General features: G+C 41.8%; 1 protein-coding gene across 1 annotated transcript; it reads right to left on the reverse strand.

Moving 5' to 3' along the window:
* Positions 1-3,769: 3,769 nt before the first annotated feature.
* Positions 3,770-9,749, reverse strand: CDKN2C (cyclin dependent kinase inhibitor 2C). Its single transcript, XM_066269223.1, has 3 exons — positions 8,514-9,749; positions 7,925-8,064; positions 3,770-4,512 (listed from the first exon to the last, which is right to left on the reverse strand). Exons 2-3 carry the CDS (start codon positions 8,051-8,053, stop codon positions 4,135-4,137), a joined length of 507 nt encoding a protein of 168 aa, XP_066125320.1. The 5' UTR covers positions 8,054-8,064; positions 8,514-9,749; the 3' UTR covers positions 3,770-4,134.
* Between the last annotated feature and the right edge of the window lie 9,967 nt (positions 9,750-19,716).

Consider the following 19,716-nt stretch of genomic DNA (forward strand, 5'->3'; position numbering starts at 1 on the left):
ATGGGCAGACGGCATGGAGTTGTTCAAGCCGCCGCGCGGCGTCCCGCCGCCAGCTCACCTCTGCAGAGAGCTAGGCACTCACCGACCCGCCTGCTCTGCTCCCACAGCACCCTCTGGCCCCAGTCCTCAGGCGTAGGTCGCCGGAACCATCCAGTGGATGGCCGCCGTCTCCTCCGGGACAGCTGCCTGAGGGCCAAAGCTGGGGGACCCGGGCCTCCCCGGGAGCGGCTGCCCGGGCGCGGCGGCGGCGGCCGGGAGGCGCCGGGGCCCGCTCCTCCTCCCCGCCCCCCGCTCCCGCCTACTGCCCGCCGTTCCGCGCGCCCGCTCGCGCCAGCAGGCTGGCGCTGCAGCGCACCACTCACTCCGAGGGCGCCTCCAAGGTTACCCGCAGGGTGGGGGCGGGGGCAGGCTCCGGCCACCAGCCTCCTCCGCTGCGTTCCGACTGTCGCGGCCCTTCCGCTGCTCCACGGCGACGGGGTTCCAAACCCCAAAGCAGAAAGGCTCCAAAGTCCCGGGAGGAAAGTCGAGTTGGGAAGCAGACAGGCGGCAGGGGGCGGGGGGGGGGGGGGGGCGGCCTTAGTTGGGTGTGGGTGCCGGGAGAGCAGGGTCAGGCGAGGTCGCGGCAAGAGGGGCCGTGGCTTCGGCGGGCCCCCTGGGCCGCGAGGGCTGGGCAGGGGGCCGCGAGCAGAGCAGGGGCTGCGGGCAGCACCACTGTGCCCGAGGCGCCCCGGCCCCGCTGGGGGAAAGAGACAAGCGGGCGGCCAAACCTGCCGGGGAAACTAAATAAAAAGAGACTGTTATTTAAGGCGCGGAAATTTGAAATATTTGGACAGGAAGAGAAAAGAAAGAAACCTTAGCGAGGGAGGGAGCAAAAAAATTGCGAGCTAACGGTTTTGAAACTCCTCCACCCCCAACCCGGGCTTTTCTGCGCGCCCTGAGGGAGCTCTGGGCTCAAGCTTCCTTACTAGGGAGCCGGGAGCTGCAATTGGAGTTGGGACGGTTTCGAAGGGACACGAAGGATGTCTTCGCAGCCTCTCTAGAGAGGGACTGGGTTTGCTATGGGCAGAGCTTTACCCTCAGTCTCAGGCTGGAAGATTGTCTCCTGCCTCTTACTAGGTCCCTGCGTGGACCTGTTTGCGTGTGTGTGTGTGTGTGTGTGTGTGTGTGTGTCTGTGCGCGTGTGTGTGTGTGTGGGGGGGGGGGGGGGGTTGAACGGCCGTGTAAAATCAAAATAGTCTCTAGAGACCAAGAGAGGGACTCCTCCACTCACCGCCCTCGTAGCCGTTTGATGAAGGTCACTCTGGGCAGTTAGGAAGGCTGCGATTACGACCCTTTCTCGCTCCAGCGCTGTGATCTTGCAGCGCTTCTGGGCTATTCTAACCCGGGCTAAAGCCGAAAGCTCCTTTTTGGGAACTGAGATTTCGAAACCAGTCACCGGCCACGGTTCCCCCAACGTTCGTCTGATAAACACAATAAATGAAATTTATAATATTACCAATTGAATATCTTGCCAGGGACAGAATTCTTTTATTAATCACCCAGCGTTGTGTGTGTGTGTGTGTGTGTACTAGCTTATCACTCCATTACGAGATGCGTAATGTTTATCAGAAAACTATAGATTCACTACCAAAATATGGTTAAATGCAGTTTGCATAATGGCTGGAGAACCAGAACGTGGACTGAGGTACAGTTAATGCCCCTCACCCCCAAGTGTAAGTCAGCTTATACTAGGCAGTGCCTGAGTTTCCCGACCTGGATGCGGATACTGGAGAACTGAACTTAAGAGCGCATCTCTATTTAGCATCCTCCATCCTTTCTATAGGTTGGCCACTGGGGCTCTGATCACTTTATTAATTAGCCCTTGCCTCTCCACTCCGTCTTTTGCATAAACTCAGACCCTTCCCCACCTCAGTTAACTGCAAATTGGACCCCATTAAACTTAGCAACACCATTTCTTCCATACTACACATTTCGGCATATTCAAGAGTCTTACTGAATATTATAGTGGTTTTTGAGAAACCATATAATGGCTTTTTATATTTCCTAGAGGGGACCACATAACTCATTTCTAAAATACTTAGATTAGCAAAGCTATTTCCTGCGAAGAGCCAGAGAAATGTGGCGATGTTTAATGCCTAGCGAATTTTTGGCTGATGAAAAGATAAGAGCTCCCTCTCCCCTTGTTGTGCTCCAAGAAAAAAGCGACTGCAGAAGTACTTCTCTTTAGCTTTATGGGCGTCCTATAACTCTATATTTAAAATCTCTAAAGAGCAATTTTAATTCTGAGACTTGGTGGATACTGAAAGGCCATTAAACTCAACTTTAAATTCAGAAATGTTCATCTTTACAGTTGCGACTTGTGAGAGGGTTTTTTCCCTTTTTAGTAAAAGTCTTGTGTTTAGACAATATTCATCTTACTTAAGCTATGTGTTTTGTACATTGATTCTAGTTTTAAAATCCAAATATAACACTTTTCCCTTCAAAACCATCCCAATTTCTACTTTTTTCTAAATTTTAAATTAACTCATGTTTTAAATTCAGTTTCATGTTGCTATCAAATTTATTCAGTAACTTGTGGTTAAAGGTGGCAGATGTTGAAATCTTATTGCACTTAACTTAGAGTAGGTGAACTTTAGTGCCAAATGAAAAGGATTAATCTTACCCTCCTATATTCTTTTTATATTGTTATGGAAAACAAATTCTTAAAAACCACTTGGCTGCAACCATTTCAATCTTTGTTAAGGGAGGCATCAGAACACATCAGAACCATGTCCTTCAATAAACCTTGAAGTATTTTGTTCTTTTTGGAATGAGGGCAGTGAGCTTTTTGAAACAGGAAGAAAGTTTCACATAAAACATCTTTGTTCATGTGGGAAATGATGAATAAAGTGTTTATAAATTTATAAATGGTAACTGCATTGAAATCATTTAATTAAAATCTTTAAAATGACAGAATAGTAGATGCTGGAAAATACTCTTGGATAGTTGATATTTCTGTTTCATTCAAAAATTATTTTTAGCTAAACATATTTTAAAAAATATTTTATATGCCTTTACTAAAAAGGTTTGTGGGAGTCAAGTACTATATATAGGAATAGCCTATTTATTTATTATAAAAGTTTTTATATTTATTATACTGCAGCCCCTATATTACTTATGACCCTCACATATAATTTATATTTTTTATTATTGCCGAGCTTTCTATCTCCTAAAAATGGATATTTGCACAATACCTAAATATTTTGTAATTTTACACTTCTGTCATTTGAAGAGATAACTATACTATGTTGCACTTAGTATACTATGATATCACTTTTGGGAAATTTATTTACCAGTTGTTTCATTTGTGGTTTAAAAGAATCAACTACTGAGAAACACTTTTAAGGTGGCAGTCTCTTTTTAAAGTGTTTTTTTAGAGCTAATTGTTTTTAGATCGCTATTCTGAAACCTGTTTTTCAGCTATTCAAGTTAAATTTGAGAAAAATGGAAGATTGAACATTAGGATAAATTCACACTGAGGTAATTTCAGGTTTGATCTTTCAAAAATGTTGTTCTTATCCTATTTTAAAGCAGAAATTCTGGCACCAAGTACACTCTTTTGGGAGAGGCATCAGGAGAGGAAGGAAAGAATAACTGAACCCTTAAGAGAATATGTCTCATTTTCAATTGGTCTGCATTTTCTAATGTCAGGATGTAAAACGTCTGATCTTCTAGCAAGTGGTAAATTATATGGGGGTTATAGAGGAGTGGAAATGACATAAAAACACTGTCCTGTTTTGAAAAAGTGTTTTAATTAGGCAAAAGAAGCATCAGGACAAAGCTTTTTAAAAACGTCTCCAAGTTGGGTATTGAGACTGGCAAAGGGAGAAGCAAGGAAAAAGTCAAGGTAAGATAAAATAATAAGAAAGCCAAAGCTATTTGCAATTACATGTTAGAGCTCAGGATTTTGCAGGTGAAAACGATGTTGCTTAAATATATTCATAAACCTATAGTAATATTTCCATTTAGCAGTTTCAGAAGATTTAACAAGCTGCTTAAAATATGACAAAACTGAATTTTAACAAATTATTTTAAAATCAGAAAGGCAACCATTTAACTGACAAAAAAGACAGTGTGGGAGAGCCCTCCCCATATTCATTGTAGATTCTCAGCCCCTTCCGCCGGGTTCCCCTCCATCAGACTGACAACGTCGTTCCTCCCATAGAGCCTGGCCAAGTCGCAGGCGGTGTCCCCCTTATGATTCCGATGCCCCACTTTGCTGGCGGTGTGCTTCACAAGGAACTCCACTACCGGGAGGTGGCCTTCTTTGGCAGCCAAGTGCAAGGGCAGGTTTCCTTCATTATCCTCGATGTTAACATCAGCATGAAACTCCAGCAAAGTCTGTAAAGTGTCCAGGAACCCCGCTCTGGCAGCATCGTGAATGACAGCGAAACCAGTTCCGTCTTTCAAATTGGGATTAGCACCTCTAAGTAGTAGTCTCCTGGCAATCTCGGGATTTCCAAGTTTCATAACCTAGAAAAGACGAAGAAGAAAAAAGAATCCTTTAAGTGCTCCTACTATAAGAATATTTTTTTAAAACCACCTCTCTTATTTTTGTAACTATTTATTTTTGGTGAAAGAGTACTTGGGGAAGACCCATACGATGGAGTTTGAAGAACTCTGTTGCAGGAAGGAAAGTACTAGTAGGTAAAAGTAAAATAGAAGAAAACTTATAAAAATTGAGTTTCTATGATAGAATATCTTAAATGGGCCCCCAAATAAGGTAAGTTTATCAACAAAATAGAACAAGTCTAATTGTATAAAATTCACCCCCAACTCAGTCCTGTATTTCCCATTAAGTTATGTCATTTCATGATTTTATTAAAATAAATGGAATTTGAGATTTAAATTAAGTCTCCTTCTGTGTTTGTTCATATAAAATATACCTACAGTATTTACTCTGGAAAATCAAAGTGGGCAGAATTTATTTTCTAAATATCCACTGAAAAGAAATAAGGAGAGCGAGTTTCTTTAAACCCCCAAAGAAGTGTTTCTACAGATCAGACTCCATCACCTAAATGTAAAAATGATCTATTAAAAATCCAGACCTGATATTTTCTTAAGTGATTAATTTTCACAAGCTCTCTCCCAATAGATACAATGACAAATTTCCAAGTGGTCTTTAAATTTTTTTCTTTGCAAGTTATTACATATTGGCTACAAGGTGTATTCAGTGCTTAGAATCCTCCACTTGAAAATTTAAAATGTTACTGATTATTAAGGTGTTAAGTAAAAGTGTTCTACATGGTTTATGATGTTGATTTATCTAAAGCTATGTTCACGATACGCCATGTATTAGATAGGAAATGATTGTGTGGCAAGTGGATGAAACAGTCATCTTACTATATTATTTTCTGTTTCTGAAAGTTCTAACTAGCCTCTTGATTTTCAAGTAAGCAAAAGAAGAGAAAATAAGATATTTAATGTGTACTTTGGGACAGACAGCTTTATCTGTGGTTTGAGCCCATTAAATAATCAACTGGTAGTCCCATCTTATTTCCCTTTTGCAGTTATTGTCAGGCATTTAGGAATGGCTATCTGTAAACTACCAACACTTTAAAAACTAGAATGTTGTATTAAAATTTGCTGTCAACATACAAATAATTCACATGACAAAGACGTATCTGTTGTTGTTTGAATATATTTCACTCTAATAAGAGGTCTCTATTAGGCTCTCATAATTATAAGATATCTTGTAAAGCAGCATGCAGTTAAACAATATATATCATTTAGTTGTGAAAAAGTAGTCTCATTAACATGCCAGAAAATTTTAACATTTTAACTGCTTTCATTTATATTTACCTATTCTCATAATAATATAATTTTATAATAAATAGATTGCATAATAAACATTCAAATATTTGTGAAATTAAATATCCACTGGAAAATACAAAGTTGAGCTATCCCCTTTAAAACATGTGTTTTCAAAAATAACCACAAATTAAGCAATGTAATAAAATATATTCAGAATAAAAATATTTTATAAATGCAAACTATATAGATGGCCAAGATATTAAGCTTCTCTGTCGATAAAACCCTGCTGGCTTTTAGCCCTTCCTTTTGGTCAGTAGTAAAACTGATAGATAATTTATTTTATAAGAACTTCAATGAAATATGCATTTTGGTTATTAAAAATCAACACTATCTAATTTTTGCCACAACTGCTTCTGAAAATTTAGTCACATTTAAGAACCTAGACTGGGAAAAATAAGATGCAGACACCTTGGATCTTTGCAAAGCAAATATACGATTAAGGCCTTTGATATTGTCCTGATTGAAAAGCTTACTCTGGCAAGGGGGTGGGGAACTTTTACAATTGAATTAAATAAACAAATGTAGAAGAAAATTTGCCATCTTTCACAGAAAATAATGGTAATATTGGAAATTATTTGAAAAGAAAGTTCTTTCTTGAGTTATGACACAATTTCAGAGTCAGGATTATACATACTGAAAATAAGCTTTGAGACTCCTGTTTGTGTGTGTTTCATTATATGTACAAGGACTAAGCCACAAAAGTGGGTGTTAGTATCTTGATAAGTATGTTTAATATAAACAAGATTGCGGAATTGTATTTAAAATGTTTGTCAAAAAAAATTTTTTTTTCAGTTTTAACCTCCCAGTCTTCCTGTTCGTCAAAAGTTCTGTAAGATCTTATTCTGAACATGGGTTAAGTGGTTCATTGTTTGTGAGACTTATATAATCTTTTAGCTTTCAATAGGAAATTTTAAAATAAATTAAATTTGTGGCATTGCTACCATAACCAAACCTGTTAAAACTACTAAATAGAAAAAGAAAAAATCCTTTCCCCATTTAATCTACTTGAAATAACAAGATAAAATATTAATATCTATGCATAAGCTTCCACAATACTGAAAAATTTTGCAAGGTCAGTGTATTCTGATTTAAAATGTACAGATTGTATAAACTTCGTCAGTTAATAGTATATCTTCTGCCACTTAAATTTCTAATTCTTGTAACTAAAACAAAGCACCCTAAAAACCCTCTCTCCAATTTTCAAAGCTTCAAGTGTGGCATTTTTGCATAAGAATAGTTCATAAGAATATTATCTGAACTCTGATGAAGCAATTATTTGAGACCACTTTTCCATTTTTCTGTTCTAAGCCCTTCAACTAAATTACATGATAACGTTCAGAGGAGTAAAATTATTATCAGGTACAATACTTGGCAGCTGAACATGTTTCATTTGTTGCTTGTAAATCTAATTACTAAAAATTAGAACATATCACGGCATGACCACAGAGACAAAAACATGAGCTGAGCTCTGATTAGAAAATTCAACTTTTTATTCCTCCTCAATCTTGAATGGGTGGATGGTATTACATTAACTGTGAAATGTACATCCTGTGCCCATGCCCAGTCCACCCATTCCAAACGAGGAAAGGTCGTTTGTCAAAACTTGAAGCATTTGAAGGAAAAACACCCTCGCCAGTAGTCAAGAAAATTAACGTTAAAGTCAATTATTGGAGCAAAGTACGGAAACCACTAATAGCAGTGCATTTACTTCAAATAATAATCACAATAATGTGTTTACAGAGCTGTCTAACACCCCCCACACCCCCCAAAAAACAAAACTTGTCGCTTCTACGATTACTTTCAAATCCCCACCGTCACAAAAACATTCCAAAAATTAAGACCAAACCTGGAACTCACTTGATATCGAGGATGTTATTGGAGTTGACGAGTTTGTTCAAAGTACGTCATTTTGGGGAGTTGGATCCACTTAAAGATATAAAATATGGCAACCAACTAGGTTTAAAAACAGTGAAATTTTGTACCCCTGAAAGCTTAAAAGCTGTTATTCAAGAAACCCGGGTCACGTAGGCAACATTGTTGACCTGTTTTCCCCACCTCTGTGGATACCAACCTGCAGCGCAGTCCTTCCAAATCCATTTTGTGCATTGACGTTTACATTATTTTGCAACAAACTAGTAAGTTGCTCTAGGTCCCCCCTGGCAGCTGCGGACGCCAACTCGTTCCCCCAAGGTTCGGCCATTCTTTAGGGTCCTGACGATCGGGAAAAGATGAATTAGTTGTTTTTCTTTTTTCCCTTTCCTTTGGCCCTAACCAGGCTGCATGATGGCATCGGAGACTGACAGAAAGACTGGGATGGTTAATCTGGAGTACAGCTTGGTAGTAAATACTAGTAAGATCTGCCTGCCAAAAGCCCGCCCCTCGATTCACACGTGATTATTCAGCAAAACTGAGCCATTGGAGAGGGGCTCTGCTCCTTGCTTTTTAGCTTAACCCCTATGAAGAATTCTGGTGATTCAACAGAGAGACACACAGACACATTTCTGGTAATTACTCTGGACATAAAATGTAGGCAGAGCTGTCACTACTACAACACTACAGATCTCTGCGAGGAACGTGTACGGAGGCTTAAGGGACTAGACCCGGGAGAAAATACCGCGGAAGAAAAGACATTTGAGGGTGAAGAAAAGGCATTAACCCACCCTTGTTCACGGTGGTGACTTGAGCCGTGCGAGCCAGAACTGCAGGGGCAGGTCCTCGGAGAGGCTCGGTCTCCATCCGTCACGCCCGAAGGGGTAGTAGTCCTGAGTCCTCTGCGGCAGCTAGAGCGCCGCTGTAGCTGGATGCTGACGTACTCCGGGGGGTTAAAGATGATCGCCAAAGGCAAACGGGAGTAGTAGTTCCGTGGCCCTGAAGTTACAGGTCGTAATGACTCCTCGGTAGCCTCGGCTTCACGGGAAGAGCCTTTATTCGAGTCCGGGCTGAGCTGCGGGCTAATGCCGCGCGGGCAGGCTCCGGAGTCCGCCCGCCAGGCCACTGCAGCCCCGCCGAGCCTCAGAGGCCGTGGGAGCAAGGCTCGGCGCGCGTCTTTGGAGACCGCCGGGCGCGCGGCGGGCCTCGGGCAAGCGGGTCATGGCCGGCCCCACCGGGTCCCACGACTCCCAGCAGCGTGAGAAAGGGCAGAGCGATGCGGGAAGCGTCTAAGTGGCCGGGGCTTCTGGAGCAGCGCGTGGCAGCATCGCGGCTGCACCAGGCAGCCCACCAGTAACTTCCCGCCTACGACCGAGCCAGTTCAGACTTCCTACTGTAGACGCTCATTGAGCTGCCGCTGCCGTCTTTTCCTTCCTTTCCCGGTTTTCTGAAGGTCTCCGGAGATCAGGAGGGTCGTGGGGAGCTCGGCCCAAGCCCCGAGTAGGGGCAGTCACCACAATCCCAGGACGTAGCCAGCCCCGCTACCCTTTCGGCGAGAGCCCAGCGACTTAGGCGACTGGTGCCACTTCGCCAGCCTCTCGCGGTCCCCCGGCCTCTGCCCTCAGCCTGTGCCGCCGACAGGGCAGCGGCCACCAGCCAGCTGTGCCCTGGAGCCGAACCGGGTAGCGCTGCTTCCTTTTGAGCCGTAGTGCTCCCAGTGACAGTTTCTTTTGTAGCTGGGTTCTCCAAAATCGCCGGTTCCTGCGCCCTGCACCCCTACAGATACTTGAGCGTTGTCCCCCTTTCTGCTCTTTTCCTTGCCTCCCTTCTTAGCTTCTTTTTTCACTCAAACAATTGCTGCTTCTGTTGCCGCTGCAGAGACGGTGCCGGTTTCTGCTCTCTTTTTTCCGACCTCATCAGCTTTTTTTGAAAAGAAAAAAATTGAGCGCTTTTTGAGTTGAAAAACCCGCCCCCATTTTAACGGCAGAGTTTTAAGGAGGCTCTGTGGAGTCGCAGCGCCGGGGGAGCGGGAAGGCCGGGCCCCGCCCACGCCCCGCCCCCGGCCGGGTGGCGCTCCCCCTCCCGCCTCACGCTCCGCCCCCGCCTGGCGCCCTTTCTCCCGCCTCCTGGCTCCCCGCCTCCCTCCCTCAGTCTCCTGCTTTGGCCCCTACCCGCCCGCCCCGCGGCCTCCTCCGGCTGGCGGGCGGGTTGGAGTGGCGACGCGAAACCCCGGGCAGCAGCGAGCCCGGCGGAGGCGGGCGTGAGGGGAAGAGGCTTGTTAATTAAGACGGCTGCGGAGAGCCGCAGGGCCTTAGAGGCTGGGCGCCTCTGGCTGCTGCAAGGCGGAGAGCCAGCCGGCCTCTGCGCTCCCCCGCTAGGCTCTCCAAGTTCCGGCAGCAAGGCCTGTGCTGCTGCCGCCTTCTCTGAGGCTCGTGCTATGTAAACTTGGCTTCCTCTCTGCCGCCCCGGCCTCGCACCTGCCAGATCAACCCAGGGCCACGATGGGCAGAGGTGGCCGTGGGGGTGGAGGAATAGACGCGGACTGACAGCAACAATAGTGCTCAGCAAAAGCAAAAGTCTTTTATAGAGTGATTTTTTAAGAATACTAAAGACATGGTATATAGGTAAGAAATCATGACGAACTCTGAAAACCTAATAATGTTCCAGGGACTTGAAACTGAAATATCCCATTTCTTCGGAGGAAGGGAGAGAAGCAGTTAACTTTCAAGCAAAACTTGGGAAGCGTTTTCTAACAAGGTCGTCTCTTTATTGCCTAAGTTCTCACTTTGACTACATGGATGGGTTTTTTGGGAGGAGGGGAAGGGGTGTCCAAATGTAAATCGTTTATTTCAATCGTCCAGGCACCAGTTATCTCTACTACTTTCAAACCTCCTTTTTTTTTTTTAGCTGTATAAGATTAATTAACTACAGCTTTCCGTATTTTTTTGTTGTTATTATTAAAAATATCCAACACGGTTACATGAGCACCCAGTGGTCAAAATGAAACCAAGCAAAAAATGACAAGTGGTCTAATTAGTACCGGTGTCTAGCAAGTATATCCTCAAGCAACATCTGTACCCAGCTCCTTGAAGTATAAAGAGGATATTAGCAACAAAAACACACCAGAAACATCTGGATAATCATCTAGCAACAGACTGGCTGGTAGGTGGGGGCGGTGGAGGGGGGTGTCGTGTAAACTGGGAGGATTCCAGCAGTGTTTCCTTTTTTGTTTTTTGTTTTTTTTAATTTTTTAATTTTTTATTTTTATCTTATTTATTTATTCATTTTTAGAGAGGAGAGAGAGAGAGAGACAGAGAGGAGAGAGAGACAGGGGGGAGGAGCTGGAAGCATCAACTCCCATATGTGCCTTGACCAGGCAAGCCCAGGGTTTCCAACCAGCGACCTCAGCATTTCCAGGTCGACGCTTTATCCACTGCGCCACCACAGGTCAGGCCAGCAGTGTTTTCTTTAACTGAATTGTTGAGAAAAAAATAACCAGAGCTCTCTCTTTTCTTAGGTAACTAAACTTGAATGTGAACCAAGAGTGAACTATAACCACAAGAAATTAACTCTACTCTTTTCTTACACATATTTAGACATTTCAAATAGAACGTGAAGGGTTCCATTCTTAACCGCAAATAATATGAATAATACCATTAACTTTTGATTATTTTGCAACTTACTGTGTAATATTTTAGTACAGCTGGAGGATGTGATGATATAGCAGCACAGTTGACTGATAAGAGATTACTGGCATTAATCCAATTCATAAGAATTGCTTTCTAGCATTATGGTTTCCTGCTAAGAGAAGATAACTGTCAGAATGTTAAACAGTACTCGTTATTTAACTCGTAATAACATAGCTACACATGTGTTATAATTTTCATGAAATAAAATACTTTTGCTGAGTAATAGTAAATAAAATTTATGGCAATTTAAGATGCATACAGTGGATTAAGATTTTTGGAGGTACTAAGCACTGAAAAGATTTTGATGTCTTACCACCTCACCTTATATGTAAAAAAAAACCCAAAACATAATTAAGTATAAAGAAGTCCAATAAAGTTGTTTTCCCCCATGATGACTACTTCAATGTTTTTACTGAAATATTAAATCCTTTAAAGAAAGTACTTTTGTTTTTCTCTTCTGTTGTTGCTGGTGCCCTAAAGTATATGTTTAGTCTGCTTATTGTGTAAACTATAAGTGGCAGCACAGAGGTGTTAGTCTTAGTTCAGAGAGCATAAATAAGCACTACAAAGTAGCTTCATTGAAAATCTATTTATAGAGTGTCAGTTCACTGAAGGAGATTCAAAAGTGAGTATGTCTGCCCTCAATAAGCTTACATTCTAACGGGTGTAGAAGAAAAATTCACAATTAAGTATCTATTATATTGAAAGTGTGGTTTCTCTTCTAATATAGTAATGGCTTCTCTTTCAAACACAAAATGGAGGCCTTATAATTGGATATTACTAAATACTTAGTGTCATGGAAATCTTTTTTTTTCAGCAGTTCATACTTATTTGAAAGGGTTTATAGAAATATAATTTAATCAGACTTTCGTGACTTTCCCTCATTGACTTAAATGTGCACAATTTCTGAATTATTAGCTTATGGAAATATGTATATGGTGATTACAATTTCTTTATCTAATATATATATATATTATTGAGAGGCAAGGAGGCGGGGAGGCAGAGAGACAGACTCCCACATCTCCCCACCCCCCACCAGGATCCACCCAGCAAGCCCCCTACTGAGTGACGCTCTGCCCATCTGGGAGTATTGCTCAGTTGCTCTGCAACTGAGCTATTTTAGCACCTGAGGCAAGGCCATGGCGCCATCCTCAGTGCCCGAGACCAACTTGCTCAAACCAATTGAGCCATGGCTGCAGGAGGAAGAGAGAGAGAGAGAGAGAGAGAGATAGAAAGAGAGAGAGAGAGATAGAAAGAGAGAGAGAGAAGGGAGAGAGAGGTGGAGAAGCAGATAGTTGCTGTATGTGCCCTGACTGGGAATCAAACCTGGGACTTCCACAGGCCAGGTTGGTGCTCTACCTCTGAGCCAACGAGCTAGGAACTCTTTATCTAGTTTCAAAGTTGTTGTTTTTTTTTGTATTTATAAATCCAACAGAGGTGGAAAGTAGACTGGTACCCTCAGGGGACTTTTTAATCATTTCATAATTGTAGGTTTAGCATTTTATTTATATATTTTAAAAAATATACTTATTGAGCCTGACCAGGTGGTGGCACAGTGGATATAGCATTGGACTGGGATGCAGAGGACCCAGGTTCGAGACCCCGAGGTCGCCAGCTTGAGCACAGGCTCATCTGGTTTGAGCGAAGCTCACCAGCTTGGACCCAAGGTCGCTGGCTCAAGCAAGGGGTTACTCGGTCTGCTGAAGGCCCACCGTCAAGGCACAGATAAGAAAGCAATCAATGAACGACTAAGGTGTCGCAACGAAAAACTGATGATTGATGCTTCTCATCTCTCTCCGTTCCTGTCTGTCTATCCCTCTCTCAGACTCTCTGTCTCTGTAAAAAAAAAAAAAAAAAAAAAATTACTTATTGATTTGAGAGAGAGAGAAGAAGGAAGACAGAAATATTGATCTGTTTCTGTATGTGCCCTGACTGGGGATCGAACCAGCAACCTTTGCATACAGGGGCAATGCTCTAACCAATGAGCTATCCAACCAGGGTGGCATTTTATTTCTGAGATTCAGTGGGTTTTTTCATGTGGGTACTCACATTACTTATGAAAATCTTTTTGTAAAGTAAGAAAACATTGCCCAGTAAGCAATTGAGAAGCTTAAAATTACAGGGGTCCTCGGGTTATGTCACAGTTCCGTTCCTATGACAGCGGAACTCGAATTTTAGTGTAAGTTGAAACGCAACCTGTCACTTACCTATCCTAATACAATTGTAAAATCATAATCTAGAACATAAAAACACAACTGAGCCACAGAAAAAAAGGAAAAGGACATAAATATACTGTGCTGTAGTAACAGAAAAAAAATGACAAAAAATGAGTATAAAAAATTCCTTACCTTTATTCCTGTGGTTGGCTTGCACATTGGAAAGGGCATTGCAAGGTGGGAGAGTGATCTATTAGGAGGAAGAAGCTGGAGAGGCAGGATAACCTGCAGAAGGTGCTGGAGATACTGGGCCAGTTGAATCAAGATTGCCTAAGGACCATGCGGGAGACACTGGAGATGATTCTACCTGTACTACAGGTGTTTCATCTCAAGAAGCAGTTGATGTAGAGGGTACAGGATCTGTTGCAGGCCTCTCTACCATCTTAAAGAATTGATCCAGGCTAGTCTGGAAGGTTGATGATTTCTAACCAAACTATTTTGCCCACATAGTCCATAAGTACACTCCTAACGGTGTAAGCCGAAACACTCATGTCTCAATTATTATTTTTTTTTATGTGCCTTGACCGTGGGCCTTCAGCAGACCTAGTAAACCCTTGCTTGAGCCAGCGACGTTGGGCTCCATCTGGTGAGCTTTTGCTCAAACCAGATGAGCCCTCGCTCAAGCTGGCGACCTTGGGGTCTCGAACCTGGGTCTTCCGCATCCCAGTCCGACACTCTATCCACTGCGCCACCACCTGGTCAGGCTCATGTCTCAATTTTTTAAAGTTTTTATGGGAGTGAGTGTTGTAAACTTGAAACATCATATGTCAACACTGTTGTGACCCGAGGACTCCCGTATAGCAATAATTAATATTTGTATAGTGTTTCATAGTTTAAAAAATGTGATGCGCATATTATTTAGTCTTACAACTCTTTGGGGGAAATAATTATCTCCATTTTTCAGGTGAAAGAATTGAGGCTTATAGAAATTGTGACTTAAAGCCAGTAAGTTGTGGGCCCTGGCTGGTTGGCTCAGTGGTAGGGTGTCGGCCTGGCGTGCGGGAGTCCCGGGTTCAATTCCCGGCCAGCGCACACAGGAGAAGCGCCCATCTGCTTCTCCACCCCTCCCCCTCTCCTTCCTCTCTGTCTCTCTCTTCTCCTTCCACAGCCAACAGCCAAGGCTCCATTGGAGCAAAGTTGGCCCGGGTGCTGAGGATGGCTCTGTGGCCTCTGCCTCAGGCACTAGAATGGCTCTGGTTGCAGCAGAGCGATGCCCCAGATGGCCAGAGTATCACCCCCTGGTGGGCATGCCGGGTGGATCCTGGTTGGGTGCATGTGGGAGTCTGTCTGACTGCCTCCCCGTTTCCAACTTCAGAAAAATACAAAAAAAAAAAAAAGAAAAAGCCAGTAAGTTGGGGATATAGAATTTGAACTCAGGTTTTGAGACCTCTACATCTTTTTTGTTTTGTTTTGTTTTTTTGTTTGTTTGTTAGTTTTAAATAAATTTTTATTAATGTTAATGGGATGACATTAATAATTCAGGGTACATATATTCAAAGAAAACATGTCTAGGTTATCTTGTCATTAAATTATGTTGCATACCCCTCCCCCAGAGTCAGATTGTCCTCCGTCACCCTCTGTCTAGTTTTCTCTGTGCCCCTCCCCCTCCCCCTAACTCTCTCCCTCCCTCCCTCCTGCATCCTCCCTCCCCCCACCCCTGGTAACCACCACTCTCTTGTCCATGTCTCTTAGTCTCGTTTTTATGTTCCACCAATGTATGGAATCATGTAGTTCTTGTTTTTTTCTGATTTACTTATTTCACTCTGTATAATGTTATCAAGATCCCACCATTTTGCTGTAAATGATCTGATGTCATCATTTCTTATGGCTGAGTAGTATTCCATAGTGTATATGTGCCACATCTTCTTTATCCAGTCTTCTATTGAAGGGCTTTTTGGTTGTTTCCATGTCTTGGCCACTGTGAACAGTGCTGCAATGAACATGGGGCTACATGTGTCTTTACGTATCAATGATTCCGAGGTTTTGGGGTATATACCCAGTAGAGGGATTGCTGGGTCATAAGGTAGTTCTATTTGCAGTTTTTTGGAGACCTCTACATCTTATGCCTCTTTTATTACTTAAGAGTCCAGGATTAGGCACTAAATTACTAAAGAACATTAAGTCATTAGATGAAATATATTTGATTACTTAAATGTGGATGTAACACTGTAGTAGCATTTGTCTTCTCATGATTAATCAAATAGTAGTGTATTGTTAAAAAGCTTGATTAACTTAACCAAAGGATCAAGGTTAACACCACCAGTAATGTCACGTTGGTTACATGTGATGAAGATACATTGCCTTTGTGGTTTTCTTCCTCCAAATCCATAAACTTGGTATAATTAGAGAAAACATCCGAGAAACCCAAACTGGGGGACATTCTGTAAAGTTTCTAACCACTACTCTTCAAAAGTCAGGACTGAGGAAATACCATAGATTGGAGGAGGTTAATGAAACATGACAACTAAATGTAATGTATGGTATTCTGAATTGGACCTGGAACAGAAAAAGGATATTGATGTAAAAATCCAAATAGAATATCTAGAATATAATTAGTAGTATTATACCAATGTTAATTTCTTAGCTTAATAGCTGTACCATGGTTGTGTAAGTTAATATTAGAGGAAGCTGGATAAAAGGTAAACAGGAACATCCTGTAGTATTTTTGCAACTATTCCATAAATCTAAGATTATTTCAAATAAAAATTTATCCTAATAAGTACAAATAAACTTTACTATATATATTTGAAGGAGAAATGAAATAAAAGTTCTTTTTAAAAGGGTAATGATGCCTGACCAGGCGGTGGCGCAGTGGCGTCGGACTGGGATGTGGAGGACCCAGGTTCGAGACCTAGAGGTTGGCAGCTTGAGCGCGGGCTCATCTGGTTTGAGCAAGTCACCAGCTTGAGCCTAAGGTCGCTGGCTCCAGCAGGGGTCACTAGGGCTGCTGTAGCCCCCCCCACCCCCCACCCCCGTCAAGGCACATATGAGAAATCAATCAATGAACAACTAAGGAGCCGCAACGAAGAACTGATGTTTCTCATCTCTTTCCCTTTCTGTCTGTCTGATTCTCTCTGCCTCTGCCACAAAAATAAATAAATAAATAAATAAATAAATAAATAAATAAAAATTTAATGATAATTTCAAAGAATATGGAGATTTAAAAAAAGATCTATATAGTATTTGAATTAGGCTGGTGGGCTCCATGAATTAATACAGTAGAACAAGTATGAGAATGGATAGATTAAAATGATTTTTCTTTGTTCATGTTTATGTACAGAGAATCTCTCTGTGTATTTATTCTCTCAGTTTGTAACACTGAAATGAAATTGTTTCTCTTAAGGAAGGAATTCTGGAGAAATGAAAAGTGAAGTTTTTCTTACTACAGTATTTTTCTTTCATTCTTTTCCCTTTAGTAGACATTAACTTGGATATTAGCTATCCAACCATGAAGAGTTATGTCATAGGGAAGAATTAGTTTTATATGGAACTGTACAAACTTTGCAGCATGGAGGGTGAATTGCAGTGAGGCAATGGGAGGTGTAAAGAGCACTAGTTTTGACCTAGTCTTGAATACTAGGTCTGTCACTTTGTAGCATGAGTTTGGGAAAATTCCTAACCTCTCAGCAGTTTTTTATTCTGTAAAATAGTGGTTGTAAGAATTAAGTAAGTGTCAAAAAAAAAGATAATTAAATAAGTGACTACAGTACTTATACATTCTAGATATTCAATACAAATTAATTTTACTTTAATTTTTTTTTTTTTTTTACAGGAACAGAGAGAGTCAGAGAGATGGATAGACAGGCAGGAACGGAGAGAGATGAGAAGCATCAATCATCAGTTTTTCGTTACAACACCTTAGTTGTTCATTGATTGCTTTCTCAAATGTGCCTTGATCGCGGGCCTTCAGCAGATGGATTAACCGCTTGCTTGAGCCAGCGACCTTGGGTCCAAGCTGGTGAGCTTTTTGCTCAAGCCAGATGAGCCCGCACTCAAGCTGGCGACCTCGGGGTCTTGAACCTAGGTCCTTCTGCATCTCAGTCCGACGCTCTATCCACTGCGCCACCGCCTGGTCAGGCCAGATTAATTTAAAAATAGTAGTTATGTACCCAGAACTTTGCTATGTATGAACTATGCTGAATATAAAACTATGCGGGATGAAATGGCTTATAATCTCAAGGAATTTTCAACCTTTGGGGAGAGATTAAAACATGCATAGATGAAATTTAGCGATAATATTTACAGATTTTATCAGGGCATTAAATTGTGTTGTAAAGATAGTCCAAGTAGTGATTCGAAAGAAGAATCCTGTTGGCTTAAGTTTTATAAAGAGGTGGCCCTGAGAAAAGAATTTAGGAACTGGTATAGAGTAATAGCACCTAATACATTTGGAGACCTTTAAGGCTTCTGAAAAGTTTTCACAAGCATTATAATACTCAATATTCACAATTATCCTACGAGGAAAGTTTTATAGACCCTATTTTACAGATAAATACAGTCTTTTGAGACTCAGAGAAGTTTTTTTTTTTTTGAGAAGTTTTTTGTTAAGGGTCAGAGTTAGAACTCAAGCCCAGTAAATGCTGACTATGAAATATATGCTCATTTTGTAAAAATATTTTGTTTTCCGTTCATTTTTAAAATTGTTTTCTCATCATGTGAATAGTCATGTCAGAAACATAAGTCAGAGAGGCTAAGTAACCCATTCAAGTTCCCCAGCTAATACTTGGGAAAGCAATACTAGAACACTTATGCCCAAATCTCTAGGGCATATTCTTCTCATTTTCTGTATAACTACATTATTTTACTTTCCAGATGGGGAGAAGGGAGGCAGAAGAGGTACAACACTGGATCTGAGTGGGATGTTTTGTCATTACAGAGAAAAATCTCAACTTTTCAGGGTTGCATTAATTTTAGCCCTGTAACTAGAAACAATTATTTACCTGCCTTATGCTGCCAGTGACATATATGAATTGGACAACTGAATTGCCACATTTAAATTTCAATACTATGTTTCACCTCATGCACATTTAGCTATATTTTGGAATTACATCCTTAGGACTGGCAAACACTTCAATTCATGTGGCTATGATGAAGGGTTCTATTCCTTATCTAATTAATCCAGGTATAAATACAGATATTCACATATGTTGTAGGCCAGACTCTTTTTACTTAAAGAAAACACACAGAACAAACATAGGTCTTTAGTACAGCCTAGTGCCTCTGCTTTGTATTCACGGAATATAGAGACCCTCTCACACAGGCCTTGATTCTATATGGTGATTTCACTAATCTGTAGTTCAACTTTACAGCACAAAATCAGCAATCTTACTTCACACTTTCAGGATTTTACAGACTTTCCAAGGCAAGTAAATGCTTTATTAAGTTCGTAAGATGATATTTTCTCAAGTCAAGGTTGAACATATTCTTGTCACTCTTCCTCCCATTACACACTGTCACACTTCATTGTACATCGTCTTTGGCTATTCTTTGCTCAAAGCTTGTCAAAGCTGAAACTTTTAGTAATTCTTCACTTATGAAACTGCTTTAAATAGACCGGGTATATTAAAAGCTGGACTCAAGTTTTCCTCATTTGTAAGATGTTGTCTCTGACTTAAAAAATAATAGGTTTTTATTTCTCACAAGAAAATGCTCATCTTGGTCGATAGTTTTACGTTTCTCAGCTGCCATGTCTCCCCTGTGTCTACTGCGGCAGCCTGATTAGCTCCGTGTTTCTGAGGGTCTGAGGTTGCAGGAGTCAGGGAGATTGTGTAAACTGATTTAGACAGTGAGATTGAGCGTAAAAGACTGTATATGAAGTTAAATTTTGGTGAGACTTTGTTGGAGTAAATGTACATTTATGAAATGCTGTTTGTTAGACGGGTTGTCAGAGTGAGCTGAGTTAGGTTGTGAAGCTTGGTGTGTATGTGTGTGACTATGTGACCACGTAAAGCACAGAATCTGATCTCCGCCCCATCCAAGGGGAGGAGGTACCGCGAGGTCTTTGCTTCTCATTCCAAGCCGGAATAACCTGTTGCGGGACTCCCGCAGTTGTAGGGCGGCGTCCTCGCCAGCGGCGTGCAGTTCCCCAC

Source organism: Saccopteryx bilineata, chromosome 3 (assembly GCF_036850765.1).
Source record: "Saccopteryx bilineata isolate mSacBil1 chromosome 3, mSacBil1_pri_phased_curated, whole genome shotgun sequence".
Classification (NCBI taxonomy): Eukaryota; Metazoa; Chordata; class Mammalia; order Chiroptera; family Emballonuridae; genus Saccopteryx; species Saccopteryx bilineata.

What these genes read in the sequence shown, in the direction of transcription:
- CDKN2C (XM_066269223.1), bottom strand. Translation starts at nt 8,053, where the DNA reads ATGGCCGAACCTTGGGGGAACGAGTTGGCGTCCGCAGCTGCCAGGGGG. An exon ending in TTGGAAGGACTGCGCTGCAG is followed by an intron (nt 4,513 to 7,924) that starts GTTGGTATCCAC and finishes CGTCTTTTCTAG; the next exon opens with GTTATGAAACTTGGAAATCC.